At 41.6% G+C, this 21,293-nt stretch overlaps 18 protein-coding genes across 18 annotated transcripts; 10 read left to right on the top strand and 8 right to left on the bottom strand.

The window, feature by feature from the left end:
* Position 1: 1 nt before the first annotated feature.
* Positions 2-514, bottom strand: EROM_070660 (hypothetical protein; the record flags this gene model as incomplete). The annotated part of the gene is made up of 1 exon (XM_009266539.1): positions 2-514. One exon carries the CDS (start codon positions 512-514, stop codon positions 2-4), a length of 513 nt encoding a protein of 170 aa, XP_009264814.1.
* A 63-nt stretch (positions 515-577) lies between these two features.
* EROM_070650 (preprotein translocase subunit Sec62) lies at positions 578-1,174 on the top strand (the record flags this gene model as incomplete). Its single annotated transcript, XM_009266538.1, has 1 exon — positions 578-1,174. One exon carries the CDS (start codon positions 578-580, stop codon positions 1,172-1,174), a length of 597 nt encoding a protein of 198 aa, XP_009264813.1.
* Positions 1,175-1,207: 33 nt separating this feature from the next.
* On the bottom strand, positions 1,208-2,257 carry EROM_070640 (putative proline hydroxylase; the record flags this gene model as incomplete). The annotated part of the gene is made up of 1 exon (XM_009266537.1): positions 1,208-2,257. One exon carries the CDS (start codon positions 2,255-2,257, stop codon positions 1,208-1,210), a length of 1,050 nt encoding a protein of 349 aa, XP_009264812.1.
* Positions 2,258-2,306: 49 nt separating this feature from the next.
* Positions 2,307-5,621, bottom strand: EROM_070630 (chromosome segregation ATPase; the record flags this gene model as incomplete). Its single annotated transcript, XM_009266536.1, has 1 exon — positions 2,307-5,621. The coding sequence occupies one exon, from the start codon at positions 5,619-5,621 to the stop codon at positions 2,307-2,309; it is 3,315 nt and encodes a 1,104-aa protein (XP_009264811.1).
* Positions 5,622-6,008: 387 nt separating this feature from the next.
* On the top strand, positions 6,009-6,842 carry EROM_070620 (hypothetical protein; the record flags this gene model as incomplete). The annotated part of the gene is made up of 1 exon (XM_009266535.1): positions 6,009-6,842. The coding sequence occupies one exon, from the start codon at positions 6,009-6,011 to the stop codon at positions 6,840-6,842; it is 834 nt and encodes a 277-aa protein (XP_009264810.1).
* On the top strand, positions 6,761-7,072 carry EROM_070610 (ubiquitin-like protein; the record flags this gene model as incomplete). Its single annotated transcript, XM_009266534.1, has 1 exon — positions 6,761-7,072. The coding sequence occupies one exon, from the start codon at positions 6,761-6,763 to the stop codon at positions 7,070-7,072; it is 312 nt and encodes a 103-aa protein (XP_009264809.1).
* Positions 7,073-7,163: 91 nt separating this feature from the next.
* EROM_070600 (hypothetical protein) lies at positions 7,164-7,592 on the top strand (the record flags this gene model as incomplete). Its single annotated transcript, XM_009266533.1, has 1 exon — positions 7,164-7,592. The coding sequence occupies one exon, from the start codon at positions 7,164-7,166 to the stop codon at positions 7,590-7,592; it is 429 nt and encodes a 142-aa protein (XP_009264808.1).
* A 30-nt stretch (positions 7,593-7,622) lies between these two features.
* On the bottom strand, positions 7,623-8,264 carry EROM_070590 (hypothetical protein; the record flags this gene model as incomplete). The annotated part of the gene is made up of 1 exon (XM_009266532.1): positions 7,623-8,264. One exon carries the CDS (start codon positions 8,262-8,264, stop codon positions 7,623-7,625), a length of 642 nt encoding a protein of 213 aa, XP_009264807.1.
* A 42-nt stretch (positions 8,265-8,306) lies between these two features.
* EROM_070580 (hypothetical protein) lies at positions 8,307-9,437 on the top strand (the record flags this gene model as incomplete). Its single annotated transcript, XM_009266531.1, has 1 exon — positions 8,307-9,437. One exon carries the CDS (start codon positions 8,307-8,309, stop codon positions 9,435-9,437), a length of 1,131 nt encoding a protein of 376 aa, XP_009264806.1.
* Positions 9,438-9,476: 39 nt separating this feature from the next.
* EROM_070570 (hypothetical protein) lies at positions 9,477-10,121 on the top strand (the record flags this gene model as incomplete). The annotated part of the gene is made up of 1 exon (XM_009266530.1): positions 9,477-10,121. One exon carries the CDS (start codon positions 9,477-9,479, stop codon positions 10,119-10,121), a length of 645 nt encoding a protein of 214 aa, XP_009264805.1.
* A 62-nt stretch (positions 10,122-10,183) lies between these two features.
* EROM_070560 (Rad50-like DNA repair protein) lies at positions 10,184-13,933 on the top strand (the record flags this gene model as incomplete). The annotated part of the gene is made up of 1 exon (XM_009266529.1): positions 10,184-13,933. The coding sequence occupies one exon, from the start codon at positions 10,184-10,186 to the stop codon at positions 13,931-13,933; it is 3,750 nt and encodes a 1,249-aa protein (XP_009264804.1).
* A 23-nt stretch (positions 13,934-13,956) lies between these two features.
* On the bottom strand, positions 13,957-14,430 carry EROM_070550 (adrenodoxin; the record flags this gene model as incomplete). Its single annotated transcript, XM_009266528.1, has 1 exon — positions 13,957-14,430. One exon carries the CDS (start codon positions 14,428-14,430, stop codon positions 13,957-13,959), a length of 474 nt encoding a protein of 157 aa, XP_009264803.1.
* Positions 14,379-15,548, bottom strand: EROM_070540 (26S proteasome regulatory complex component; the record flags this gene model as incomplete). Its single annotated transcript, XM_009266527.1, has 1 exon — positions 14,379-15,548. The coding sequence occupies one exon, from the start codon at positions 15,546-15,548 to the stop codon at positions 14,379-14,381; it is 1,170 nt and encodes a 389-aa protein (XP_009264802.1).
* Positions 15,549-15,592: 44 nt separating this feature from the next.
* EROM_070530 (hypothetical protein) lies at positions 15,593-16,453 on the top strand (the record flags this gene model as incomplete). The annotated part of the gene is made up of 1 exon (XM_009266526.1): positions 15,593-16,453. The coding sequence occupies one exon, from the start codon at positions 15,593-15,595 to the stop codon at positions 16,451-16,453; it is 861 nt and encodes a 286-aa protein (XP_009264801.1).
* A 39-nt stretch (positions 16,454-16,492) lies between these two features.
* Positions 16,493-18,022, bottom strand: EROM_070520 (hypothetical protein; the record flags this gene model as incomplete). The annotated part of the gene is made up of 1 exon (XM_009266525.1): positions 16,493-18,022. One exon carries the CDS (start codon positions 18,020-18,022, stop codon positions 16,493-16,495), a length of 1,530 nt encoding a protein of 509 aa, XP_009264800.1.
* A 163-nt stretch (positions 18,023-18,185) lies between these two features.
* Positions 18,186-19,937, top strand: EROM_070510 (ABCG transporter; the record flags this gene model as incomplete). Its single annotated transcript, XM_009266524.1, has 1 exon — positions 18,186-19,937. The coding sequence occupies one exon, from the start codon at positions 18,186-18,188 to the stop codon at positions 19,935-19,937; it is 1,752 nt and encodes a 583-aa protein (XP_009264799.1).
* Positions 19,938-19,984: 47 nt separating this feature from the next.
* EROM_070500 (hypothetical protein) lies at positions 19,985-20,488 on the bottom strand (the record flags this gene model as incomplete). Its single annotated transcript, XM_009266523.1, has 1 exon — positions 19,985-20,488. The coding sequence occupies one exon, from the start codon at positions 20,486-20,488 to the stop codon at positions 19,985-19,987; it is 504 nt and encodes a 167-aa protein (XP_009264798.1).
* Positions 20,489-20,499: 11 nt separating this feature from the next.
* Positions 20,500-21,258, top strand: EROM_070490 (putative ATP binding protein; the record flags this gene model as incomplete). The annotated part of the gene is made up of 1 exon (XM_009266522.1): positions 20,500-21,258. The coding sequence occupies one exon, from the start codon at positions 20,500-20,502 to the stop codon at positions 21,256-21,258; it is 759 nt and encodes a 252-aa protein (XP_009264797.1).
* Between the last annotated feature and the right edge of the window lie 35 nt (positions 21,259-21,293).

Genomic DNA, 21,293 nt, shown 5'->3' with positions numbered 1-21,293 from the left:
TCTATTTCTCGAGCTGCTCCACCTTGCACTGAGAATGGTGCACGAGTATGAAATCCTCCTCAATAGACCTACATGTAGGCGTCAGGAATCCTGGGATTGTTGCATAGCTTCCACACACATCGCATGGTGCCCTTTCATATCCAATATACATCATCAGCATATCGTTGGCAAGTCCCAAGTGTTTGTCGGTAGGCTCACTTCTTATTGAACAAAGGATATGGTTGTCTATTCCTATATCCCCTCCACTTACAGATATAATGCCATGCTCTGCATGATACAGGAATTCAAGTTCCCCGGCTTTGTACTTCACAATCCCGTTTTTGGAATCAATCTCCGTAAGCTCTTGGCGCTGAACCTTCGGCTTGCTGAGCAATGTTACTAGTCGGATGTAGCTTTTATGAATATTGCCTAGGATCTGTCCAAAGACGTCCTCCCTGCATATCTCGGCCCTCAGGCTTCTTAGTGAAAGCAGGAGATCGTTCGCCCTCTTTCTAACCAAGGCCTTGAGCCTCATCCTGGGGCGAAGTATGAACACATGGAATAGAGACAAAAAATTCCAAAATTTGATCCCAAACAAATGGGCGTAGAATTGAAAAAATATGAGGACATTCTGAGATGGGTTAATGCTGAAGAGAAAACATTGAGATATAGAAGAAGGGTGGGGGTATTCAAGGGAAGTGATGCTCTCGTCCTTCTAACTAAGAAGGGCTTGGATTCCTCACAAGCAAGGTCTGTCATGCAAGAGCTTTTGAACGAAAGCATTCTGTTCAAAGTATCTATTAACAAGAGAAACATAAGGGAGTGTGATGTGGTGCTTGACCAAAGATTCCAAGAGGATCATCACTATGTCTTTGCAAATGAAAAAACATCCAACATCTCTCTTGTTCTTTGTGGAGTGTTTGTTTTGGTTACATTCACAATTGTTCTCTTCCGAATGTGGCCAAGAAATATCCAGCAGCGATTGTTCTCGTATATGGTCTATCCTCTTGGTGGATTCATCACATTCATAATTGTTCTTGCAATAATAAGATTGATATTGTTTTCAATAACATATATACTGTATTCGCCCGGGATTTGGTTGTTTCCCAACCTGTTTGAAGATGTAGGGTTCTTTGAAAGCTTTGTTCCTTTGTGGGAGTACCATGGAAGTAAGAAGGTAAAGAATGGAAAATAAATACGGCTTTATACTAAAACCCAGTGGTTCATTTCAACCTTCTTGAACGTAGATGAAATGTGCTAAAAAGAATTCCTTATTGCACCTTTCCACAAATAGGGAGAATCCATCACGTTTGATAGCAAACATTCCTTTGGTTATTGGAAGTCCGCATACAAATCTTCCCTCTTCGTCTAGGTACTTGACTGGGTTGATTGGGTCTTTAAACACTTCTGAGTTATCGCAGCAGGCAGCCTCTTCTCCTTCTATAAAGAACAGGTCGCATACATTTCCTTCCACTGTATTACATCTATCGTTCAGAAGTATGTAATCTCCCACTCTGAAATGATAGAAGCCTCCATCCTTAAGCTTCCAACCCTCCATGGTAGGAACTAAGGGATTGCTAATCTCTATTCTTTCCACTCTCCGCAAGTAAAAAGGCCCTTCAACACTTCTTGAGACACATTCAAAATCATACTCTACACCCGGAAAGAATACAAAGGAACTCTCTCTGAAATCTACTTCCAACGGAAAGGTCTCATATCCGGTTATTCCGAGTACATCCATGGATCTACTACCACCGTCGTGCTTTATTCCTGCAAAGTTCAGCCACCCAGTAAATGCCCGTCTCCCATCTTTTTCACAATACCCAACTTCATGGAATGATATGTCAGAAACTTCAAATACTACCAATCTGTTTGCCTTCACCTCAACTCTCTTCGAAACGGTCATGCAATCATTCTCATAAAGAATAAGTTCACCAGAATCGTAATCCTCTAGGTAATAACTGAAAGCAAATCTTCTACTCCCCGTCTTGTCGTCGTGGCACAGAAGATAATCTCCTTTCCTATAGTAAGAGCCAAATAGATCTATCCATCCTCCTCTCTCATCTCCGATTTCCTCAAAAACCTTCATCAAAGAGCTTTTGAAGAACGCAAGATCCTCTCTTTCTTTCAGCTCGCCAGTCTGCAAAAACCGGAACAGATCTGTATGAAGTTCTTGAAATGCACATCTTCCATGTACATCTCGTATTGCTTCAACATCAGAGGGAGATAGGAAATCGTCCTTTACAAAGTGAAGAAATGGCCTTTCATACCTTTTCATCTGGGGGAGACAAAGTGGCACCCAGGAATATCCAAAGATAGAGAAACTTTTATTTTGATACAGCCTTGCCTATGTTTACAACTAGAGATCGGGAAACATTGTCAGTCTTATACACACCGAGCAAGGTTTCGCTAAGCTCAAACATGTCGCTCCGTAAGCTTATCACAAGGAATTGAGCTGTCTCCGACATCTCTTTTATGAAGTTCGATATCACACTCACATTCCTGTAGTCCAGGGCAGCATCTATCTCGTCCATCACATAGAATGGCGACGGCTTATATCTATGAAGTGCAAAAATAAGTGCAAGGCTGCTGAGTGTCTTTTCTCCTCCACTCAGATTTCCAACACTTTTCCAGCTCTTTTTTGGCGGCATCACACTTAGAATCACTCCCTCGCTGAACGGATCGAGGTGGTCAACTAGTTCTAGCTCCGCATTCCCTCCATATGTAATGGCCTTATAGATCTCCTTAAGGTTTTCAGATATCTGCAAAAAGCCCTTCATAAACTCATCATGCCTCCTCTTCTTCAGACATTCCACCGATGCACCTATCTTCTTGAGCCTTGATTCAAGCCATTTGTGCTCTTCCTTTACTTTCTCGTATTCGATTTTGGCCTTCTCATAATCTCCAAATACATTCATGTCAATCTCTCCCTCTTCTTCCTTTCTTAGCTTTGCAATAGTAGCATTGATTTTCTTCATCATCTCCTCCATCTCCTCTTCGTCCATGTCCTCGGCCCTGACTTTACTATGGACATCGTTGCATATGCCCGCATACCTCCTAACCTCACTCTCAAGAATACCGATATTCCTCTCACTCTCACAAATTTGTCTTCTGCATTCGTCGCCTTTGTCATCCACATCGTCTAGTCTATTCTTGAGGTCAATCTCCATATGATAATCATTTCCAAGGATGGACTTTATGCTTGCAATCTCATTCAATATCTCCTTGAGATTCCCAGCATCCTCTCTATATTCGCTTTCACACTCAACCATTCTGCTTCTAATCCCAGAAATATCTTCAATGGTGATTCTCGAAAACCTTTTCCTTCTTTCTTCAAGTTCTTTCTCCTTGTCCTTCAATCCTGTCTCTACACAACCTTCAATCTGCAGCCTCAGCTCGAGATTTCTTTTCTCAAACATCTCAATTCGCTCATTAAGGTTGAGAAGATTCTCTTTCTTCCTACGGGTTTCAATATCAGTGAGACTCTCAACTATACTCCTTAAGGAAGACACTTTCTTTCTAATCTCTCCAAGCTCCATCTCAACCTTCTCAATTTCTTCTTTATTAATCTTCTTGCTTACTACTTCAATGTCTTTCACCACACACTCCAATTCAGATCTAAGCCCTTCCAGGGTTTTACAAAGACTTCCCCTCTCCTTCAAGCTTCTGATAACTTCAAGCTCCTCGACCTTCATCTTCTTCAACTCAGTCATCTTCAAACATGCTTTCTCAAGCTCCTCAACACTCTTTATTCTTCCCGATATCTTTCCTCCACTCATAACTCCGCTCTTCTCAATAAGCTTTCCATCAATCGTCACAACTCTTTTTCTTTGTCTCCCAAATGCAAGCTTCTTCGCAACTTCTAGTTCATCGCAGACCAATGTGTCCTTCAGAGCAAAGTAAAAGCACTTTTGAAACTCCGGAGAGCATTTGACAAGGCTGTATATATAAGGTACGCTTTCCTTTGGGAGATTAGGAACCTCGGAGATTCTATCAAGTATTATGAATGTAGCTCGTCCCAATCCCTGACTTTTAATCAAGGAAATACACTCCTCAGCAGTACATGTTGTATCAACAACTATGCTGTTCAGGCCTTTTCCCGCCACTCTAAACGCCTTGTCATACCGGGATTCCACTTCTCCTAGGTCACTCAGCTTCCCATAGACCCCCTTTACGTGTCCAACCCTCTTCAAAATCTCACTTTCTTTACTGTTCTTCTCTTCATTCTCCTTGTACTCCTCCACTCTCTGCATCCTCCTCCCCATCTCTCTTCGTGTCTCGGCCAAGTCCTTTTCAATCTCTTTGATCTCATTCTCAACAGCCTCCTCACTTCTTCCCGGTACCGTCTTCTTTCCATCAATCCTCAATAATTTGTTCTCAATGTCCTCAATCCTTCTCACAATCTCAGACTTCCTGGATATCAAACCCCCCAGCTTAGACTCAGTGTCTCGCTGTCTCTCCCCAATCTCTCCTTTTCTTTCAAGGAGCTTCATCATCCTTTCTTCTTCCCTTAGAATCTCCTCAACCTTCTCTCGAGCTTCCTTATCAACCCTTCTTTGGTCTTTGTCAATCTCCAGTCGGAGCTTCTCTCCCAATACATTACATCTTGAAATCTCTTTGGTATTCTGGTCAATCTCTTCTTTATACTTAGTCCGCATCTTCTGTCTCCTATCCTCTCCACATTTAATCTCTTCAATCTCTCTACTCAACTCCTCCATTCGCCTTAGCTCTTTCTCCTTTTCCTCTTCTAACATCTTCCTTCTTCTCTCCGCCCTTTGGTATTCTCTCCTTGCTTCTAAGAACCTCTCCTCAGAACCTCTTGCTTTTTCTCTTGCCTTCACGCCCTTTCTTTCTAGAATCTCAACCTTCCCACCATTCTCCTTGTTTTTCCTTACAATGGTCTCAAGCTTCTCTTCAATCTCCTTTCTTTCAGAAACAAGCCTCTCTAGTTTTTTCCTATTCCAAGAGGAACAAAGAAGTTGAAGATCAACATCTAGATATAGGCACTCAGCTTTTCTCTTAGCTATCCTCAAGTTTTCCTCCTTCTTTCTCTCAATATGTTCATACTCCTTTTCATAGAACTTCAAAGCTGCAGACTTGCCCTCGTATTCTTCAGCCACCCTTTGGTGTTCCCTCTCCTCCTTCTCAATCTCTTCCTTATATTCATTCGTCCCAATCACATCCTCGAGATACTCAAGTAACCCGTCCCCCATAGGCTTGATCATCGCAATATTCTCAATTTCTCCTTGTAATATTAGAAATCTGTTATGCTCCATGTCAACCCCCTCACTGTTTAATAAAGACATCACCACTGCCGAAGACGCCTCCTCTCCATCCACAAAGTACCTGGACCTTCTTGGCAAACACACCTCCCGCTTTATCCTAAACTTGTTGAACCCCAGCTCCACATAGCACATGCTCTCTGTGCCATCTCCCTTGTATATCAACCCTTCCATCGAAGAGTGCCGCATCTTTCTTGCTCGGAACCCAAGGACAAAGAGAATGCTGTCTATTACATTACTCTTCCCAGACCCGTTCGCCCCAACTATTGCCGTGAACTTTGGGTCAAGGCCCTGGATCACGTGGGTCCCCTTGTAGCTTTTGAAGTTGTGGATTGTTATCGACTCCAACCTTAATTTCATCCCAGGGCCCTCTTACACCATTCATAAATTTTTGTTCTCTTACCCCTGCTGGGGGCTGGAAGCTTTCGATTAGGGGCTGTGCCCTTGGGAAGGTCTGAGATGAGACGTCTAGCCGAAAGGGCGCCTAGTTAGTGCTAGGGATCGTTCACAACAGAAACACTCACTTCTTCTATGACTGGAACAGCGTGATTAGGAGGAGTTTGGAAATTGAACGATGTCTTAGACTAAAATAGTCAAACTCGAAAGGCAGCCGTTTGCGCTGTAACCAGATTCAGACTACTCTCCAGCACCCAGCTTTTTGATACAAAGGTTTGACTTTATTTACTCTTTTTCTTCTCTTTCTACTCAATCCGGCCCTAGAAAAATTCCTTTGGTTTGTGTCCCAGAATGAATCCGGAAGAAGGTTGCAAGGAGCTCGAAGAGAGCATATGCTGGGCAAACTCTCCTCCTGCGCCAGTCCCAGGGATGTGCTACATCGAGCCACAGATAAAAAGAGACTTCACTTCGTTCGATGGATCTCTTGAGAAAGCTATACCAAGACAGTTGTATACAGATCTTCTTGACGCCATGGACATAGACTTCATGGGAATGGTTATAAATCACATTGAGGGGTCAGTCCAAAACACCAAGAACCTTGATCATCCAAGCGAGGTTCTTAAGGACTCCGAAAGGAGGGCCGAGGTTCTGGAAAGAGAAAGAATAAAGGAAAGCGTGAATAGAATATTCGACTATCAAAAGTATATCCAAGAGTCTTTTGAAGATGTAGATAGCACAATAATCCATCCTGTGGACAAGGACATCCAAGTGGAGGAAACTTACAACCTCTTCCCAGGGTTTGATGAGGAGCATGTAATCATTCAGTCAGACAATATTGACTTTCAGAGAGTTTCCTTCAGCATTCTAGAAGAAGAGTCCTCGCAACTGTTTAGAAGGGCTTGCATGTCTGATGGAAGGGCTCTTACATGCTTACCACAGAGAGTGGACGACTTCTTGGTATTCCATATAAAGAATGGGAATGCATATTACAATGAGGTTTCCACACTTTACAGACTTCAGGAGCCCAGGAAAAAAAAAAAACAGACGGGGAAGAAGGGTAGTTGGTGGAGCAGGAGATCAAAAATAAGTGTGATACAAACCCCATGGGATCGTCGGATTCTGGAAACGAGTCCAAGACCAATGAAGGTACTTTACAGGCCACGGCTTCCAAGAAAATGCCATTGAAGCTTGTCGATCAGGATGGAACAATGCTAGTGTTCAATGTTAAGGTAAACACAACATTCAAGAAGATACTCGATGCCTTCTCTCGTAATGTTGGGAAGAACAGCTCCGAGTTTCGACTATTGTTCAACGGAAAGAACATCGATCCTGGAAAGACACCAAACGACTTTGGATTTGAGGGCAATGAGGAACTTGAGGTAGTGACCTCACAAGTGGGAGGATCGTCGTGGTAGATAGTCCTTGCAGCTTGTAATGCCCCGCTCAAGAGCTGGAATTAAACAAATACTATGAAGATCAATATTTTTCGACATCTCAACCCTAGGGATGAGAGGAAGCAAAGCACAGATGAGGGTTTTTGAAGAAAATCGGGTTACGAGGAGGTTGCTACTGAGGAGCATGATACTATATAATGTATGTACACTGGCAATGTATTTAGTAAACAAAGAAAGAAGCATATCAACGTATTTGGTTAGATCTATTCCAGAGGCACTTGCCATTTATTATCTCTATAGAATCTCGGCACCTACCATTACTTCTGAAGGGAATACAACAACACTGGTGAACCCGGGGGCTGCCCTCAGCGGAAAGGGCCATGTCAGCGTTGCATTCGACCTTTTATTCATTTCGATGCTTGTGAAGCTCCTACTACTCTATTCTAGAAAGTCATGGCTATTGTATCTTTTCTTTGTTATCTCTTGCTGCTATGAGCTTTTATACAAGCCATTTTCAGCTCTAAAGCCAAAGATAAAATAAAAAGAATCAATTGAAAGTGCCTTGTATTTCCTATTGCTCGGGACACGAAGGTTGCTTGGCGCTCACATGTTCCCCAAATTCCTCCAAAAACATTCTCTTTGTCTCTTCGAAATCTTTTCTGCAGTCCTCCTCAAATTGCTTTTTCTTTTCTTTATTTGTGAGTTGAGCACGCAATTTTAGAAGAAAATCCTTTCCGTGTGACAAGGCATATTTAGCATATAGTGATATCTTTGAAAGGATAAGGCCCCCTGCATCGTTTCCTTCTTTAATCTGCTCGGCCAGGTTGTGAAGAACAACAACCTCAAACTTCTCCATATTGATCTTCGATTGGTTCATCAGCTCAATGAAGTTGTCTAATTCATTGTGGACTATAAGGTACTCCAGCTCTTGAATGTAATCTTTCTCCGAATCTTCAGAGGGGATCCTGAAAGACTCTGTATCAAGGCATACATAGGAAGGCTTCAAAATCCTTTCTATCTCGTTCTTTTCTTCAATCATCTCCTCCCCAGGGTCATTGATAGAATTGATTTCCTGCAGCCTTTGCTCCAGCTCTCTCCTTTTCTGCTCCCTCTGCCTTCTCTTCCATTCTTTGTAGCTTTTCTCATCTATGTTGGGATGTATCTCCTCCTCTTCGTCGCTATCCAAATTGATTCCAGAATATTTCGAGCTCATGGGGTAGAGACACAGCCATTTTCATATTGAATCCCAAGCCCCATGCCACTCAAGTACACTCCGAAGCTGTGCACAGTCCCGAAGATTGACCAAATAACCACACCAAACAAAAACATACAGAGCTTCTTCATGAGGAGCGATGCATCGTACTATGCTGATGAGAAGCATAGAATGGCAAACTACAGGACTGACGAGCAGATCATTCACATTTTGGTCTGGAACAACAAGCTTCTTGTGGAGTCTGAGTCCATTGATCTTGGGGATTTCTTTTATCTGACGGGGATGAACACAAAAAGGTTTGGAAGCCTTGAAGAATGTGTTGGATGGCTGGGAAATCAGATTTCGGATGTATTAAGGAAGCTGAAGATAAAGCCTGGAAGCTCGTTTGTTTCCCTTGTGTTCCAGGATCTTCTGAACAGGACAGAGGTATTGGCACTGTGCAATCTCTTCATCAATGTCTTGTCATTCAAAGGGATTCTGATAACACCGCGGAGCCTATCGCAAGCAATCGGGACTCTTTCTCCCAACTGTGTTGTAGTGAATCTCTATGAGCAATATACTACAATATGCTTTGTGGAGGATTTCTGGATGCTAGATGGGATTTGCGTGTCCAGAGAATGCAACAAGGGATTTGAGCTTATTGACTCTGTGGATTTTGTTGATGAATTCAATAAGATCAAGGTATTTGAAGAGAAGAACATCTTTTCTTGTGACAAGTGTGATTACAAAGATGAAACAGAGGCGAAGATGGAGGCACACTTTCTATCTTTGCACCAGGAGGAGAGCGTGTGCCACACAGATGTCGGCCAAAGCGAACATTTCAAGATGCACTTCAGAGTCTATGATGGAGAGGAGGGGGATATTCATGAGCTTATAGCCAAAAGAACAATCCATGTTCTTAGTAAGGAGAAGGCAAAGAAGATAGGAAGCAAAGTGATTGTGTTTAATTATGGGGGCATGGGGCTGTCTGAAGAATGCCTAGGGAGGGCTTTTGAGGAGTATGGGATCAATCCTGAGATTTCTATGCATGAGGAACCTAATGAGAGTATGATTACGAATGTGATGGTTGCCTTTTCTGGGCTTGATTGTGTCAAGGAGATATGGATGACAGACAAGGAATGGAACGGTGCAGGGCTTCGTGTGTTGAAGGAGAAGGTGCTTTTCATTATATAATGTGTTCGGATAAGATTGACAGAAAATTCACCCTGAAGGATGGAGAACGAAGAAGAAATTGAGTTCTTTGGATTTGTGCCTGTGACTCTGGTTGCTGAACTACAGAGTGAGATAGAGGGGATTCTTCGAGACGGGGTTGAACAGCTGTCTTTTCTTGACAAAAGAAAGGCTCATAGAATATCAGGGATAGTATTTGAGTCTTTTCGAAGAAACTACTTTATATTTTCGAACTTTGTTTTGAGAAACATTCTTAGATTCCCACCTTCATTCCGGTTGGAAAGGAAGGCCAATGATGCTGTTGTGACCATAGACCTTCAGTCGATCACAGATGAATTGGTGAATGTACTTGGGGAGGAGGATTACTATGAAGCCGAGGTCTTGAGATTGAAAGAAAGCATTGATATTGAGAGATATAGATTAGAGTCTTATAGATCGCTGTTGGAATGCTCAAAGCCTGTAAATAGCCTAATTGAAAGCATTATGGAAGCCTATTCAGAACTTGAAAATGTTACGAAGCTCTATGACAAGATGAGCATGATAAGTGGAATGGATGACGAAGATCACAATGCCTTGCTTGAGTATAGGGAGATTAGAAGCAGTCTTGCAAAGAAGGAAAGAGACGATCTTCTAAGGATAGCAAGCGAGGAGGTGCTTATGATGATGAACAAATGTACCGAAAAATAAAGTGAAGGTTTATATATTTTCTGTAGGAATATGGTTTTGAAAAGGTTTGGATCCCTTGTGGAATGCCGTTTCTTAAGAAGCTTATGATGCGAGGGATAAGGTCGTTCAGTCATAAGGAAAGTAATATACTGGAGTTTTACTCTCCATTGACCTTGATAGTTGGAGCAAATGGAACGGGAAAGACAACGATAATTGAGTCATTGAAGTATGTCAGTACTGGAAGTCTTCCACCTAACAGCAGGGGAGGGGCGTTTATCTATGATCCAAGGGTTGCAGGATTAGCAGAGGTTCAAGGGCAAGTGAAGCTTCTGTTCATCAATGTGCACGGGGAGACGATGGTATGCTCACGGTCTCTTCAACTATCACAAAGAAGAGGCAAGAGAGAGCAGAAAACCCTAGAAAGTGTAGTGTGGGCTGAGAGAGATGGAGGAGGAGTGAGTGGAAGGAGTGGAGATGTTGATATTGAGATGCCACAGCATTTTGGGGTATCCAGCAGTGTATTGGAGAACATTATATTCTGCCATCAGGAAGAAAGTACGTGGCCTCTTGGAGAGCCTGTTGTTGTCAAGAAGAAACTTGACGAGATATTTGCATCTGAAAAGTATGGGAAGGCCTTGGATAGCCTGAAGTCATCTAAGAAGGAATGTTCTTCCGACATTAAGATGAAAATGCAGGAGTTAGAGTTTCTGAGGAAGGTGAAGGAAAGAAAAGAGTCTCTTGAGGCTCGGATAAAGAACGGGTGTATGTCTATAGAGAGAAATGAGATGAAACTTGAAGTCTATGATAATGAGGTAAGGAGATGTGAAAGTGTTATTGAAGAGATAGATGTAGAGCTTCTGAATAATGAAGAGGCTGAAAGAAAGGCATATGTTCTAAGGAATGAGTATGAAGAGCTGATGAGTTTTGTTGGGGGTTTTAAGGAAAGGAGGTTGGGATTGGAGGAAGCAAGAGATATTCTCAGGGGAGAATCTTTAGCTGATGCCGAAAAGAGATATGAAAGAATAAAGATAGAGTCTGAAGAGAGTGAAACCCGATTTAGATATCTGAGTGAGAAAAGAAGCGCCTATCTCAAGAACAAGGTGGAGCTTGATGGGGTATTTTCTGAGATATCCGTCAAGTCTTCTCTTTTAGATGAAGCAAAGCGGCAGAAGATGGAAGCCTTCAGGAATCTTGAATCTGAGCTTCTGGTCACAAAAGACTTTAGAGAGACTGCTCTTGAGGCCTTCAGGAAAGTAGAAGAAGACATTAAAGGTAGAAGAGAATATGTAGAAAAGCTTGAGGAAGAATTTCTGAGGCTGAAGAGGGAAGACAATGATAAAATGAAAACGCTTTCAGAGAAGAAGAGAATAGTCGATGAATACAAAGACCTTGTGAATGACGAAAGCATAGACGTATCTATATCACATGAAGAAGAGGTTGAAAGACTTAGGACGGAGGTTGGTAGGGACAAGGAGATGGAAGCTTTGGAGGAAAGACTAGAAGACTACCAGAGAAGATTGAACAATGCATATAGTATTGCAGAGAGAAACTTTATGGTGAACCAGGCAAGAAACAGGAAGAAGGAGATAGAGAAGATGCTGAAAGAAGTGAATGTTTCCGAGCTCCGGACAAGACTAGAGAGACAGAGGATGGAGCTGAGAGAAAAGGAGAAGAAGATGAAGGAGATTGAGAAGGAGGTAAATCTTAGGAAGGCGGAGATGATACAAAGAGAAAGAATGAATGACAGGATTAGAAAGGACATAAGGATGAAAGCCACAGAGCTTAGAACCATGATGCAAAGGGCTAATATATCTACTGTAGAAGGACTAAGAATTACAAGGTTCTATGATAGAAGTAGATATAATGTGAAAGAAGCTAAGGAAATAGTGAGTAAGAATGGAGCTTTCTTTGGAGAGGACATCGTGGCATTTGGAGTTGAGATGCTGGATTTTGAAGGCCTTTATGACAATAATGAAGGCCAAGTGGTGAGCAATGAGACTGAAGGCCTATACAGAGAAAGGATTTACAGAGAGATATTGGAGGATGGAAGTAAAAGTCATGGATGTCCTGTATGTAATAGATCCTTTTCTATGGAGGAAGAGGCTGGATTCAAAAGAAGACTAGAGATGGAGATAGAAAAAGTTTTGGATGGGAAGGAGAATAGTGTTAGGAATCTGGAGAGAGTAGACGATGTTGCTAAAGAGGTGGAAAGGGTCAATGAAGGCATAATGAATAGAAACAAAATAAGAGAAGAGATTATTGAATTGCTTCTTCGATATGAACCTGACTCTGATGGGGTGGACTCCGAGATTTTAGAGGAGATGGAGCTAGATATTTTAGATGAGGTTGAAGGGATCAAGAAGACGGAGTTTTACATTGAATTAGTATCTGAGCTATTTTCCATAAATGGGAAGTTGAGGGATGAGGAGGAAGGGGAGTCTGTCCAAGAGTTGAAGTCGATGATTGATGGGGTAAGGAAGATATATGAGGATAAAAAGAGAGAGGTGAAGAGGAAGAAGGAGATGATTGAGTATTTGGAGGGGAAGCAAGAGAAGATCAGGGCTGAGAAGGAGATACGTAGGAAGATAAACTTCCGAGAGGAAGCAAAACGGGCCATCGAGCAGATTGAGAGGAGTAACATGAGAGCAAGGATTAATGATATCTCTGAAGAAATATGTCGAAGAAAGGGAAAGGTTGATAAGATTTTTGAGAAGTTTTCAAGGAAGAGAGTAGAATTAGAAATGAACATGGAAATCTTCTACCAGAAGGAAAAAGAAGTAGTACAGCTTGAGAAGGAGGTGGAGGAGCTGAATGTCAAGGCCAAGAAGCTCTTGCAAGTTGAACATTGTGAGGAGGCAAGGGACGAGGCGAAGTTTGATTCTGTAAGAAATGATCTTTTGGAGAAGAAGAATGAGGTTTTAGAGGTAGGACAAAGGATCCGTATGATGCATGAAATGCGAAGCTTGGCAGAAGAAAGCATAAGATATTACAACAAACAGAAAAGAATTGAAGAAATAGAGAAGGAGTTGTCTGAGACTGATTTCGAGTATCTAGCCACGCTTAAAGAGAAGAAGAGACTTCTAGAAGAAAAGAAAATGAATCTAATCTCTCAGAAGTCACTACTACTTGGGGAATGCAAGCAGATTGCCCTAGGAATAAAATCCTGTAAGCAAGAGCTTCAGAAGGACCACAGTAGAACGGTGGAGAAGTACAACAAATGCTTCATAGAACTTAAGGCCCTGGAGATGGCTTGCCTAGATCTTGACAAGTGCATCCAAGCATTAGATAAGGCCATTATTGATTTTCACACCTCTAAGCTTGAAGAAATAAATGCAACACTTAAGGATTTGTGGGAACATACCTATAGAGGAGATGACGTTGATTGGATAGAAATAAAGACTGAGAGCTTGGGACAGAAGACCTACAGCTACAAGGTTGTATTTATTAAAGGGGGTGTGGAGCTTGAAATGAGAGGAAGATCTAGTGCTGGACAAAAGATGATAGCCAGTATTCTCATAAGGCTAGCGCTTTCAAATTCCTTTGCCTCCAACTGCAATATACTGGCTCTCGATGAACCAACCACAAATCTCGATAGAGACAATATAGAAAGCCTTGCATTTACTCTCTCAAGGGTGATCTCAAGACATAAAGAGAATTCTGGTTTCCAGTTGATTGTCATAACACATGACGAGGATTTTGTTCAGCTATTAAGTAGAGATGGACCAGAACACTTTTATAGGTTGAACAGAAATGAAGATGGGGATTCTGTGATTGTGAGGCACTCTGTATATGGTATGGAAGCGTCCGGGATGGGTATCAATAAAGCTTTCTGATGTTTTTATATGCATTCTTCTACTTAATGAGGTTCAGGCTTAAATCCGTCCACAGCCATGTTCTTCGTAGCTCTAGGAATCGTGAGAACAGCATTCTCGAAATTTTTGTCTACTTTTAACTGGCATCCCAATCTTGAAGTGCTTGTACCTCCAAACGCTTGATCTATGAGGTCATACTCTTTATCAGAGGGCTCTCCGAGCCTTTTATACAGAGACTCCTCTAGAATTACATGGCATGTTGAACATGCTAGGTTTCCTTCGCAGGCTCCTTCAAGATTCACACCGTTCTTGTGTGCTGTTTCCAGCACGGTATCTCCATACACCGCCTTAACAGGAACCATTTGGCCCATGGCCTTGAAAAACAACTTGATCTTCCCCGAAGCTCTGTCTGGAGCATAGGACATGGCCATGGGTAAATCAAGAGCAAAAATCACAGAAAGAAACTTTAATGGCGGGAAGAGACTATACAGTCCAGTGCCTTGGCTTGCTTCATACATTCATCTGCAAAGAAATTGTCAGGTCGTTCTCCATGCAGGATTAAACACTCATCTATATGATCAAGAGTACCGTCAACAACCTTGTCCAATATCATCTTTCTGAGCTTCTTCTCAATAATGTCTGCTTCAAACCCTAATACATCAGCTATGAAGTTGATCCGAACAACAGAGTAAGGTTCAATTATCTTGATTATGTTCCTATCAAGGAGAACATCATATAGGTACTGTAAATGACTCCAGACAAATGAATCACAACGTAGCTGTTCGGCATAGCGTTGTAGGACATCGCTATATGACCTCAAGTCCCTGTTTCCAAAACTATCGCTGACCCTAAGTAAGACTTTAATGACCTCATCATCTAGGTGCTTGAAGGTGTTCTTATTCTTCATCGCAGTATTGATCTCTTCTCTCTTGCCAGCCATGATTTTGGATAAGATAAGATACCTCAACGATACACAGGCCTCAGAAGGCATCTTCCCTAATGTAAAACCTTCAAGCGCTTCTATAAAGTAAGAGGATGCCACACCGTAGTTCCTCTCGTCACATATATAGATTCCACTTAGAAGATCTATTTGTGCCTGAAGCTGTGGCGGACAATATGCAGAAACAGCCAAGACCCTTGCTGATGTTAGAGATGACTTTGACTTTGAGATGCTCTTTATCTCATAGAAAGCTTTGCTCTCGTATACATATAGAGTTATAAGATTGATCTTATCATCATACTTCTTAAGCTCATGGGCTACAGGACCTATCTGTGCTAACGCCTCCGAATACTTTTCTGTCTTCAGTAGGGCATATATCCTCTTGCACTCAAGATCAAGGCGAAGCATCTTCTTGTTTTCTTTGTCTGCCCATTCCACAAGAACAGTAAGGAGCTTCAAGACATGCTCGAAGTTGTCTTGAGAATATGGAATCATTTCAAAAAGCCTTCTTATGATCTTGGTGATCCGAGGAGTTGTTATGTCTTCCCAAACCCCCTTCAACGACATGATGACACACCCTATTTCGTGATAATCTCCTTTTGAAATGAGGACCCTAAAGATCTCAAGAACTGCCTCTTCCTTCTCCTCAAGGGTTGCCTCTTTGCTTCCTACTATGTTCTTCAATTCATCAATCATAAGGGAGCCTTTTTATTTGTTTTTATCGCTATCCTTCTCCAGGCATGAAGGGGGAAGTAGAATTCCTGGAAAGCGATTCTCCAGGCAGAAGGCCATGCACTTACACAAGATCTCAGGCCATGGCATTATATGAAGAGCATCGAAAGCATATTCTGAAAGAGCTGATTGCCCGGGAGGTCCAGAAAAGAATAACCAACAAGATACTTGGAAAAAGAGAAACTGAGGAAGGCCTGTTATTCATCAAGCACAGACATGATACTTCTATGGATGGTATCAGTGGGATGTTGACTGATGGTGAATATTCAATATCATTAGAGGAAAAAGGTGTTTGTGATGAAGACCGAACTCAATACTCCAAGACACCTCATTCTCCTCCATCAAGCTTAGATACAGGAAGGTGTAAGCCTAATGCAAACCTTAGGAGACCTGAAAGATTTGTAGATGTGGAGGCCTGTGTATCTGGGGATGAAGGGAACTCTCTTGATGCAGATGAAGGAGATCCTGATGATCTGTCATTCATTGCGTCGTCTGATGAAGACTATGAAGCACCTACCAAAAAACACAATCGTGACATGCTAAAGATAAATAAGAGGATACTGAGGAATCTTAAAAAGAAGTTTATGAAAAAAGCCCAGAGCAAAGCTTTCTTTGGTCCTGAGGGCCATACAGAAAAAGAACCTAGTGATTGTGAGGTAATAGAAGAGGAGGACATTGACGTTTCTGAGGATACGGTTGAGGATATTGTGGAGGACTTTATGTTTTCTAAGGAAGAGATGGAGTATCCACATGAAGCCAAGCCCTTCTTTACCAAGCCTGGGCAAATCGAATTTACTGAGAATATCAAGCTAGCAGAGAAGAGATTGGGAGAAAGAAAGTCTGGGTGGGATTTTGATGAAAGCAAGTAAATATGTTATTTAATGAAGTTGTTCCCATCAATGTTACAGTTAATAAACGAGCTCGAATGTCTCAAATATATTTTCTGAAATCTCATGGTGTAAGCATGTTTTAGATCTCTGGGAGAGGTGCGAAGAAACAGCAACTACACAGCCTTTCCTTTCTACAACATCTGGACCAAGCACGCTAGACTCAAACCCTTTTAAATTAGACAATGCAAGTAAAAAAGTGACTCTTCCATCCTCGTCAACCGGGCTAACACTCTTGACCCATATGGTGCTCTTTTTCCTCACCCAGGTAATTGCCAAGTCAATAGGCACGATAATCCTACCAGAGAAAATCAACTCTTCCAGCCTTATCTCAGCCTCATCGGCTTCATTCTCAATCAATAGCTGAGAGAAATTGAAAAACACATTGACAGTCGCTGGGCTTTCATACAGAGTCTTGTATATAGGTATGAATATCCTGGATGCACTTATAGTACTTGCCAATATCCCGTGGAGGCTGGTATGGGATATTCTAGAGAATGTAATCTTGATTCTAAATCGATCTGTGAAATATACCTTTGTATTTTCTCCATCAAACAACACAGTATTCCCAGAGCGCTTAACAATATCGGATTGGGCTAACTCCACAGTTCCAACAGTAAACTCACTTCCATCAACATCAAACAACCTATATGGATTTGTTCCATACTTGGATGAGTCCAGCACTTCTATTTTGTTCATTACATCCCTAAGTACCATTCTCCAATTTCTTTCTTTGACACACCTAGGTATCTCTAGCTTTATTGTCTCCTCAAGCCCTATGCTTGTCCCCTGCTTGAGAAGCCTTGCCGCACTTATACCAAACAAAAATGCAGTCCTGTACCTTTCCTTTTCTAGAGACTTTAGATACACTCTATAGTACAGTAATACAGCTTGATATCTTCTTGCCTTGACAATACTCTTAGCCATTTTTGTGATGGTAAAAAACGGCAGCACATCTATTGCTTCCAGAATAAACCTGATTCCCAAATCTGGATTTCCTCTGTAGGACAGAAGCACATCGTATGCTTCCTCAACAAAAGGTTTTCCAACTTCTTTTGGTGTAGACAGCTGTAATCCTTCTATTCTATTCATAAGTTCAAACTCTCTGGAGAGTTTCTGTAATTCCTTTCTACATTGATTTACATTGATAGGATTTAGAAGGTTATATTTTGTATAGAACACATAACGATCATTCAGTCCCTCTATATACTCCATGCCATGGGCTAGCGTCTCTGAAACATAGATTATCAACTTTTCTTTATACTTCTCCCAGGATATCTGTCCATCGGACTCCCATGGAATCGGCTTCTGGTTGAAGAATAATACCCCGTCCTTGTACACAGAGTAGACATCAATCATGTTGAAAGAGTCATTGATGAAGATACTCTTAGGTGTGGGAAAAAGCTCGACTCTTATATAAGACCCTGGAAGTAGTGATAGCTTTAGTGTTGAAAGAACATTGTGGTCTATTCGAAGTTCGTGATGAGATATATTCTCTGCCAATGGAAACCCATGTGTTTTGGAATGACAAACCTTGATTGACCTCTTCATTCTAGGATAAACAAACCTTTGGATATTAAGACAAAGAATCAGATCTTCGTGGGCATTATAATGGAAGCTCTTTCTAACTCCGTTCTAAGGAGTATTTAGCAAGAGGGCTGCTAGCTTGTGCAAAGGATCTAGGAATCTTATTAATTGATACACCTAGGCACCCATGGATCTAGAAGATGTGGAAGTAGAAATTGTGTGGAGAAACATAACCGTTGAGTCAGATAAGCCTTTTAAGGAGGCAATAGTCAAAAGAGCTCAAGGAAAGGTAAAGCCCTCTGAAATGACTGTGCTTGTAGGCGTAAGCGGGGCAGGAAAGACAACAATGCTGAATGCTATAGTAGGAAAACCTATGGATGGGCTAAGGGTGACAGGAGAGATTCTTCTTAATGGCCACCTTGTTAATACGAAGGTATGGGAGCGTGCTGTAGGATTTGTAGGAGAGCATCTCCATTCATATGAGACCCAGACCGTTGAGGAAACTCTAAGGTTTGCAGTGATGATATCAAGAGGACTAAGTCCAGGAATGGCTGTGGGCGAGGAGGTATCTGGGCTAATTCGAAGCCTAGGGCTTTCCAGGGTTGCGTACACTCCAATCAGCTCGATATCAACAGGAGAACGGGTAAGACTTTCTTTAGGAATAACTCTTGCAAAAAGGCCTTCTATATTGATCATAGATGAAGTCACCAATGATCTTGATTCATTCAATATCATTCATATATTAAAGATCCTTATGGATCTAAAGCATCGGGGGAAAGGAATCATGATTTCATTTCAAAGGCTTCCTCAAGAGATACTGCCGTTCTTTGACAAGGTCATGATGATCTGTCAAGGAGAGATCGTATTCAATGGAAGTCTTAAGGAATGCATGATTTTCTTTGAAGGATGCGGGTACGACTTTAAAAAGCATACAGAATCAGCGGACTTCTTCATGGAGGTCTTATCCATGGATACAACAACTCCAGAGTCAGAGAGAGCATCACTTTGTAGAATAGCAAAATTAAAGATGTCCTGGAAAAGAATAGAGCCTTTGGTAGTATCATCGATAATAAAGAAGACAGAGTTTCCTATTGTGATTAGAAAATCTATCCAGAGCTTTTTTCTGGTCTTTGAAAGAAACCTGTCTGACTTCTCTAGAAGTCATGGACTTATGAAGATCTTAAGTATACAAAAGTTTACAACCTTATCATTTCTTGTTTTCGTTTACTACAGGCTAGACTATACACAAAAGGGTATTCAAGACAGATTTGGGATTTTGTCATTCATAGTCATGTCGTCCTTTGAGAAGGCAGCATTCATTTCAATAATATTTATTTCCTCTCACAAGAAGGCACTTAAAAGGGAGGTTTGTGCGGGGATGTATGGTGCAATCACATCGTACTTTGCCAATATGGCATCCACCCTTTGCGTCTCTGGTGTACCCAGCATTCTTTATATTGCTGGTGTGTACTGGATTGTGGGGCTCAATCCAGATCTTTTTAGGTTTGCATTCTTTGTATTCATCTTTGCGGTGGTTGTGCTTTTTTCCACATCATTTGGAATTATAGTTTCACTCTACACCAAGACACTTATACATGCACAAATACTTGCATCTACAATAGTCATGACATTTACAATGCTTGGGGGAACGTTTGTTAATCCAGGGTCGATTCCAGGATTCATTAGATGGGCCATATGGATATCCCCCGTATACTATGCTTTTGAAACAGTCCTACAGACTCAGCTCGAGGGCCTAATCTTTGAATGTAAAGATTCTGAGAGATGCATTTCTAATGGAAAGGAGGCTCTGAACATGTATGGATTCAAGAGAGTTAGATACACTGTATCCACAGGAATACTTCTTCTCATTACCATCATATTCATTGCCCTTGGAGCTATTTCAATGAATAGGATTATTAAGCCAAGGAATATCACATAGCAAGGCCTACTGGCAAACAATTGAAAATGCTGGTTTAATACTTTCCTTCATCTTTTATTCTTCAATCTTAAGGACCTAACACATATTCTCTTGGGCTCATTCCTTTTTTTCTCAGAGATATCCTCCCAGTTGGGGCACACCTTCTTCGTTTTCTTTTTCCTCTTGATTCTGTATTGCTTTAGATCCGAAGGAGTGAAACCATAATCATATCTTCCTCCCTCAATGGAAAGCTTCTGGTCTGTAACGATGGTTGACTCTGTGTTCCCTTTGTCTCCAATAAACTCAAACAACGAGAAAGGCAAAGGGCCCCTTGTGACTTTATACTCTCCTTTGTCCTTCAAAGCCTTTGCATCAAAGTCCATTTCACAGAAGCTGTTCCATCTTGACCCCCCTATGACCCTATATTCTACTTCATCCAAGGATTCATGTGAATCTTCCGAGACTTCTTCTGATCCCGAGTTTTCTTCAAGGGATTCGTTCTCTATTTGAAGAGAGAGTAGAAGCTCTTCGACATTTGGATCTGAATGAATAGCTTTATTAACTTTTCTCATAGAAGGCCAGGATGGGGTATGCTATTTTTGTCTTTGGGCCAGCTGGATCAGGGAAATCAACCTTTTGTAGGAACATCCAGGAGCATGGGGAAAGCATAGGCAGAAGCTACAGGGTGATAAACCTGGACCCTGCACAAATCTCCACCAGTGATAACTATGCCTTAGACCTTAGAGACTTCATTACGGTTGGTGATGTCATGGAAGAATACGGCTATGGACCGAATGGAGGGCTGTTGGTTGCATTGGAAGAGCTTTATGAAAACATCAGTGAATTGGAATTGGAAGACCTTGAGGGTTCCTTCCTCATCTTTGATTGCCCTGGGCAGATAGAGCTATTTGTACATTCAGAGATAATGCCCAAAATCATTGATTATGTAAGCCGCTACTTTAGATGTGGGATTGTCTATGTGATGGAATCTCAGTATCTGGTCGACATCAACAAGTATATAAATGGATGCTTTTGTGCACTTATTTCAATGGCAAGGATGAATGTTCCCTGCATCAACGTGATTTCAAAAATGGACTTGATCAAGAACGAGGATCTGGATATGTTTTATACGCCAAACGAAGACCTCTCGGCATTGATTGGAACAGGGAGGTATTCAGGATTGTGCAAAAGAATGTTAAGCTTTGTCGCAGAGAATAACATGTTGAACTTCTATCCATTGGATTGGAACAAAGAAGAATATATTGAAGAACTAATCTACTGCATAGACAATGCTGTGCAATATTATGAAGATGCTGAGCCTAAAACAAAGGATTTCGATTAAATCAAATATAGGTAGAAAACCCTCTTTTATTATGA

The sequence above is a fragment of the Encephalitozoon romaleae genome, chromosome VII, assembly GCF_000280035.1.
Source record: "Encephalitozoon romaleae SJ-2008 chromosome VII, complete sequence".
NCBI classification, from domain to species: Eukaryota; Fungi; Microsporidia; family Unikaryonidae; genus Encephalitozoon; species Encephalitozoon romaleae.
Note: the sequence above shows the minus strand (reverse complement) of the source record. Positions and strands in the feature narration are given on the sequence as shown.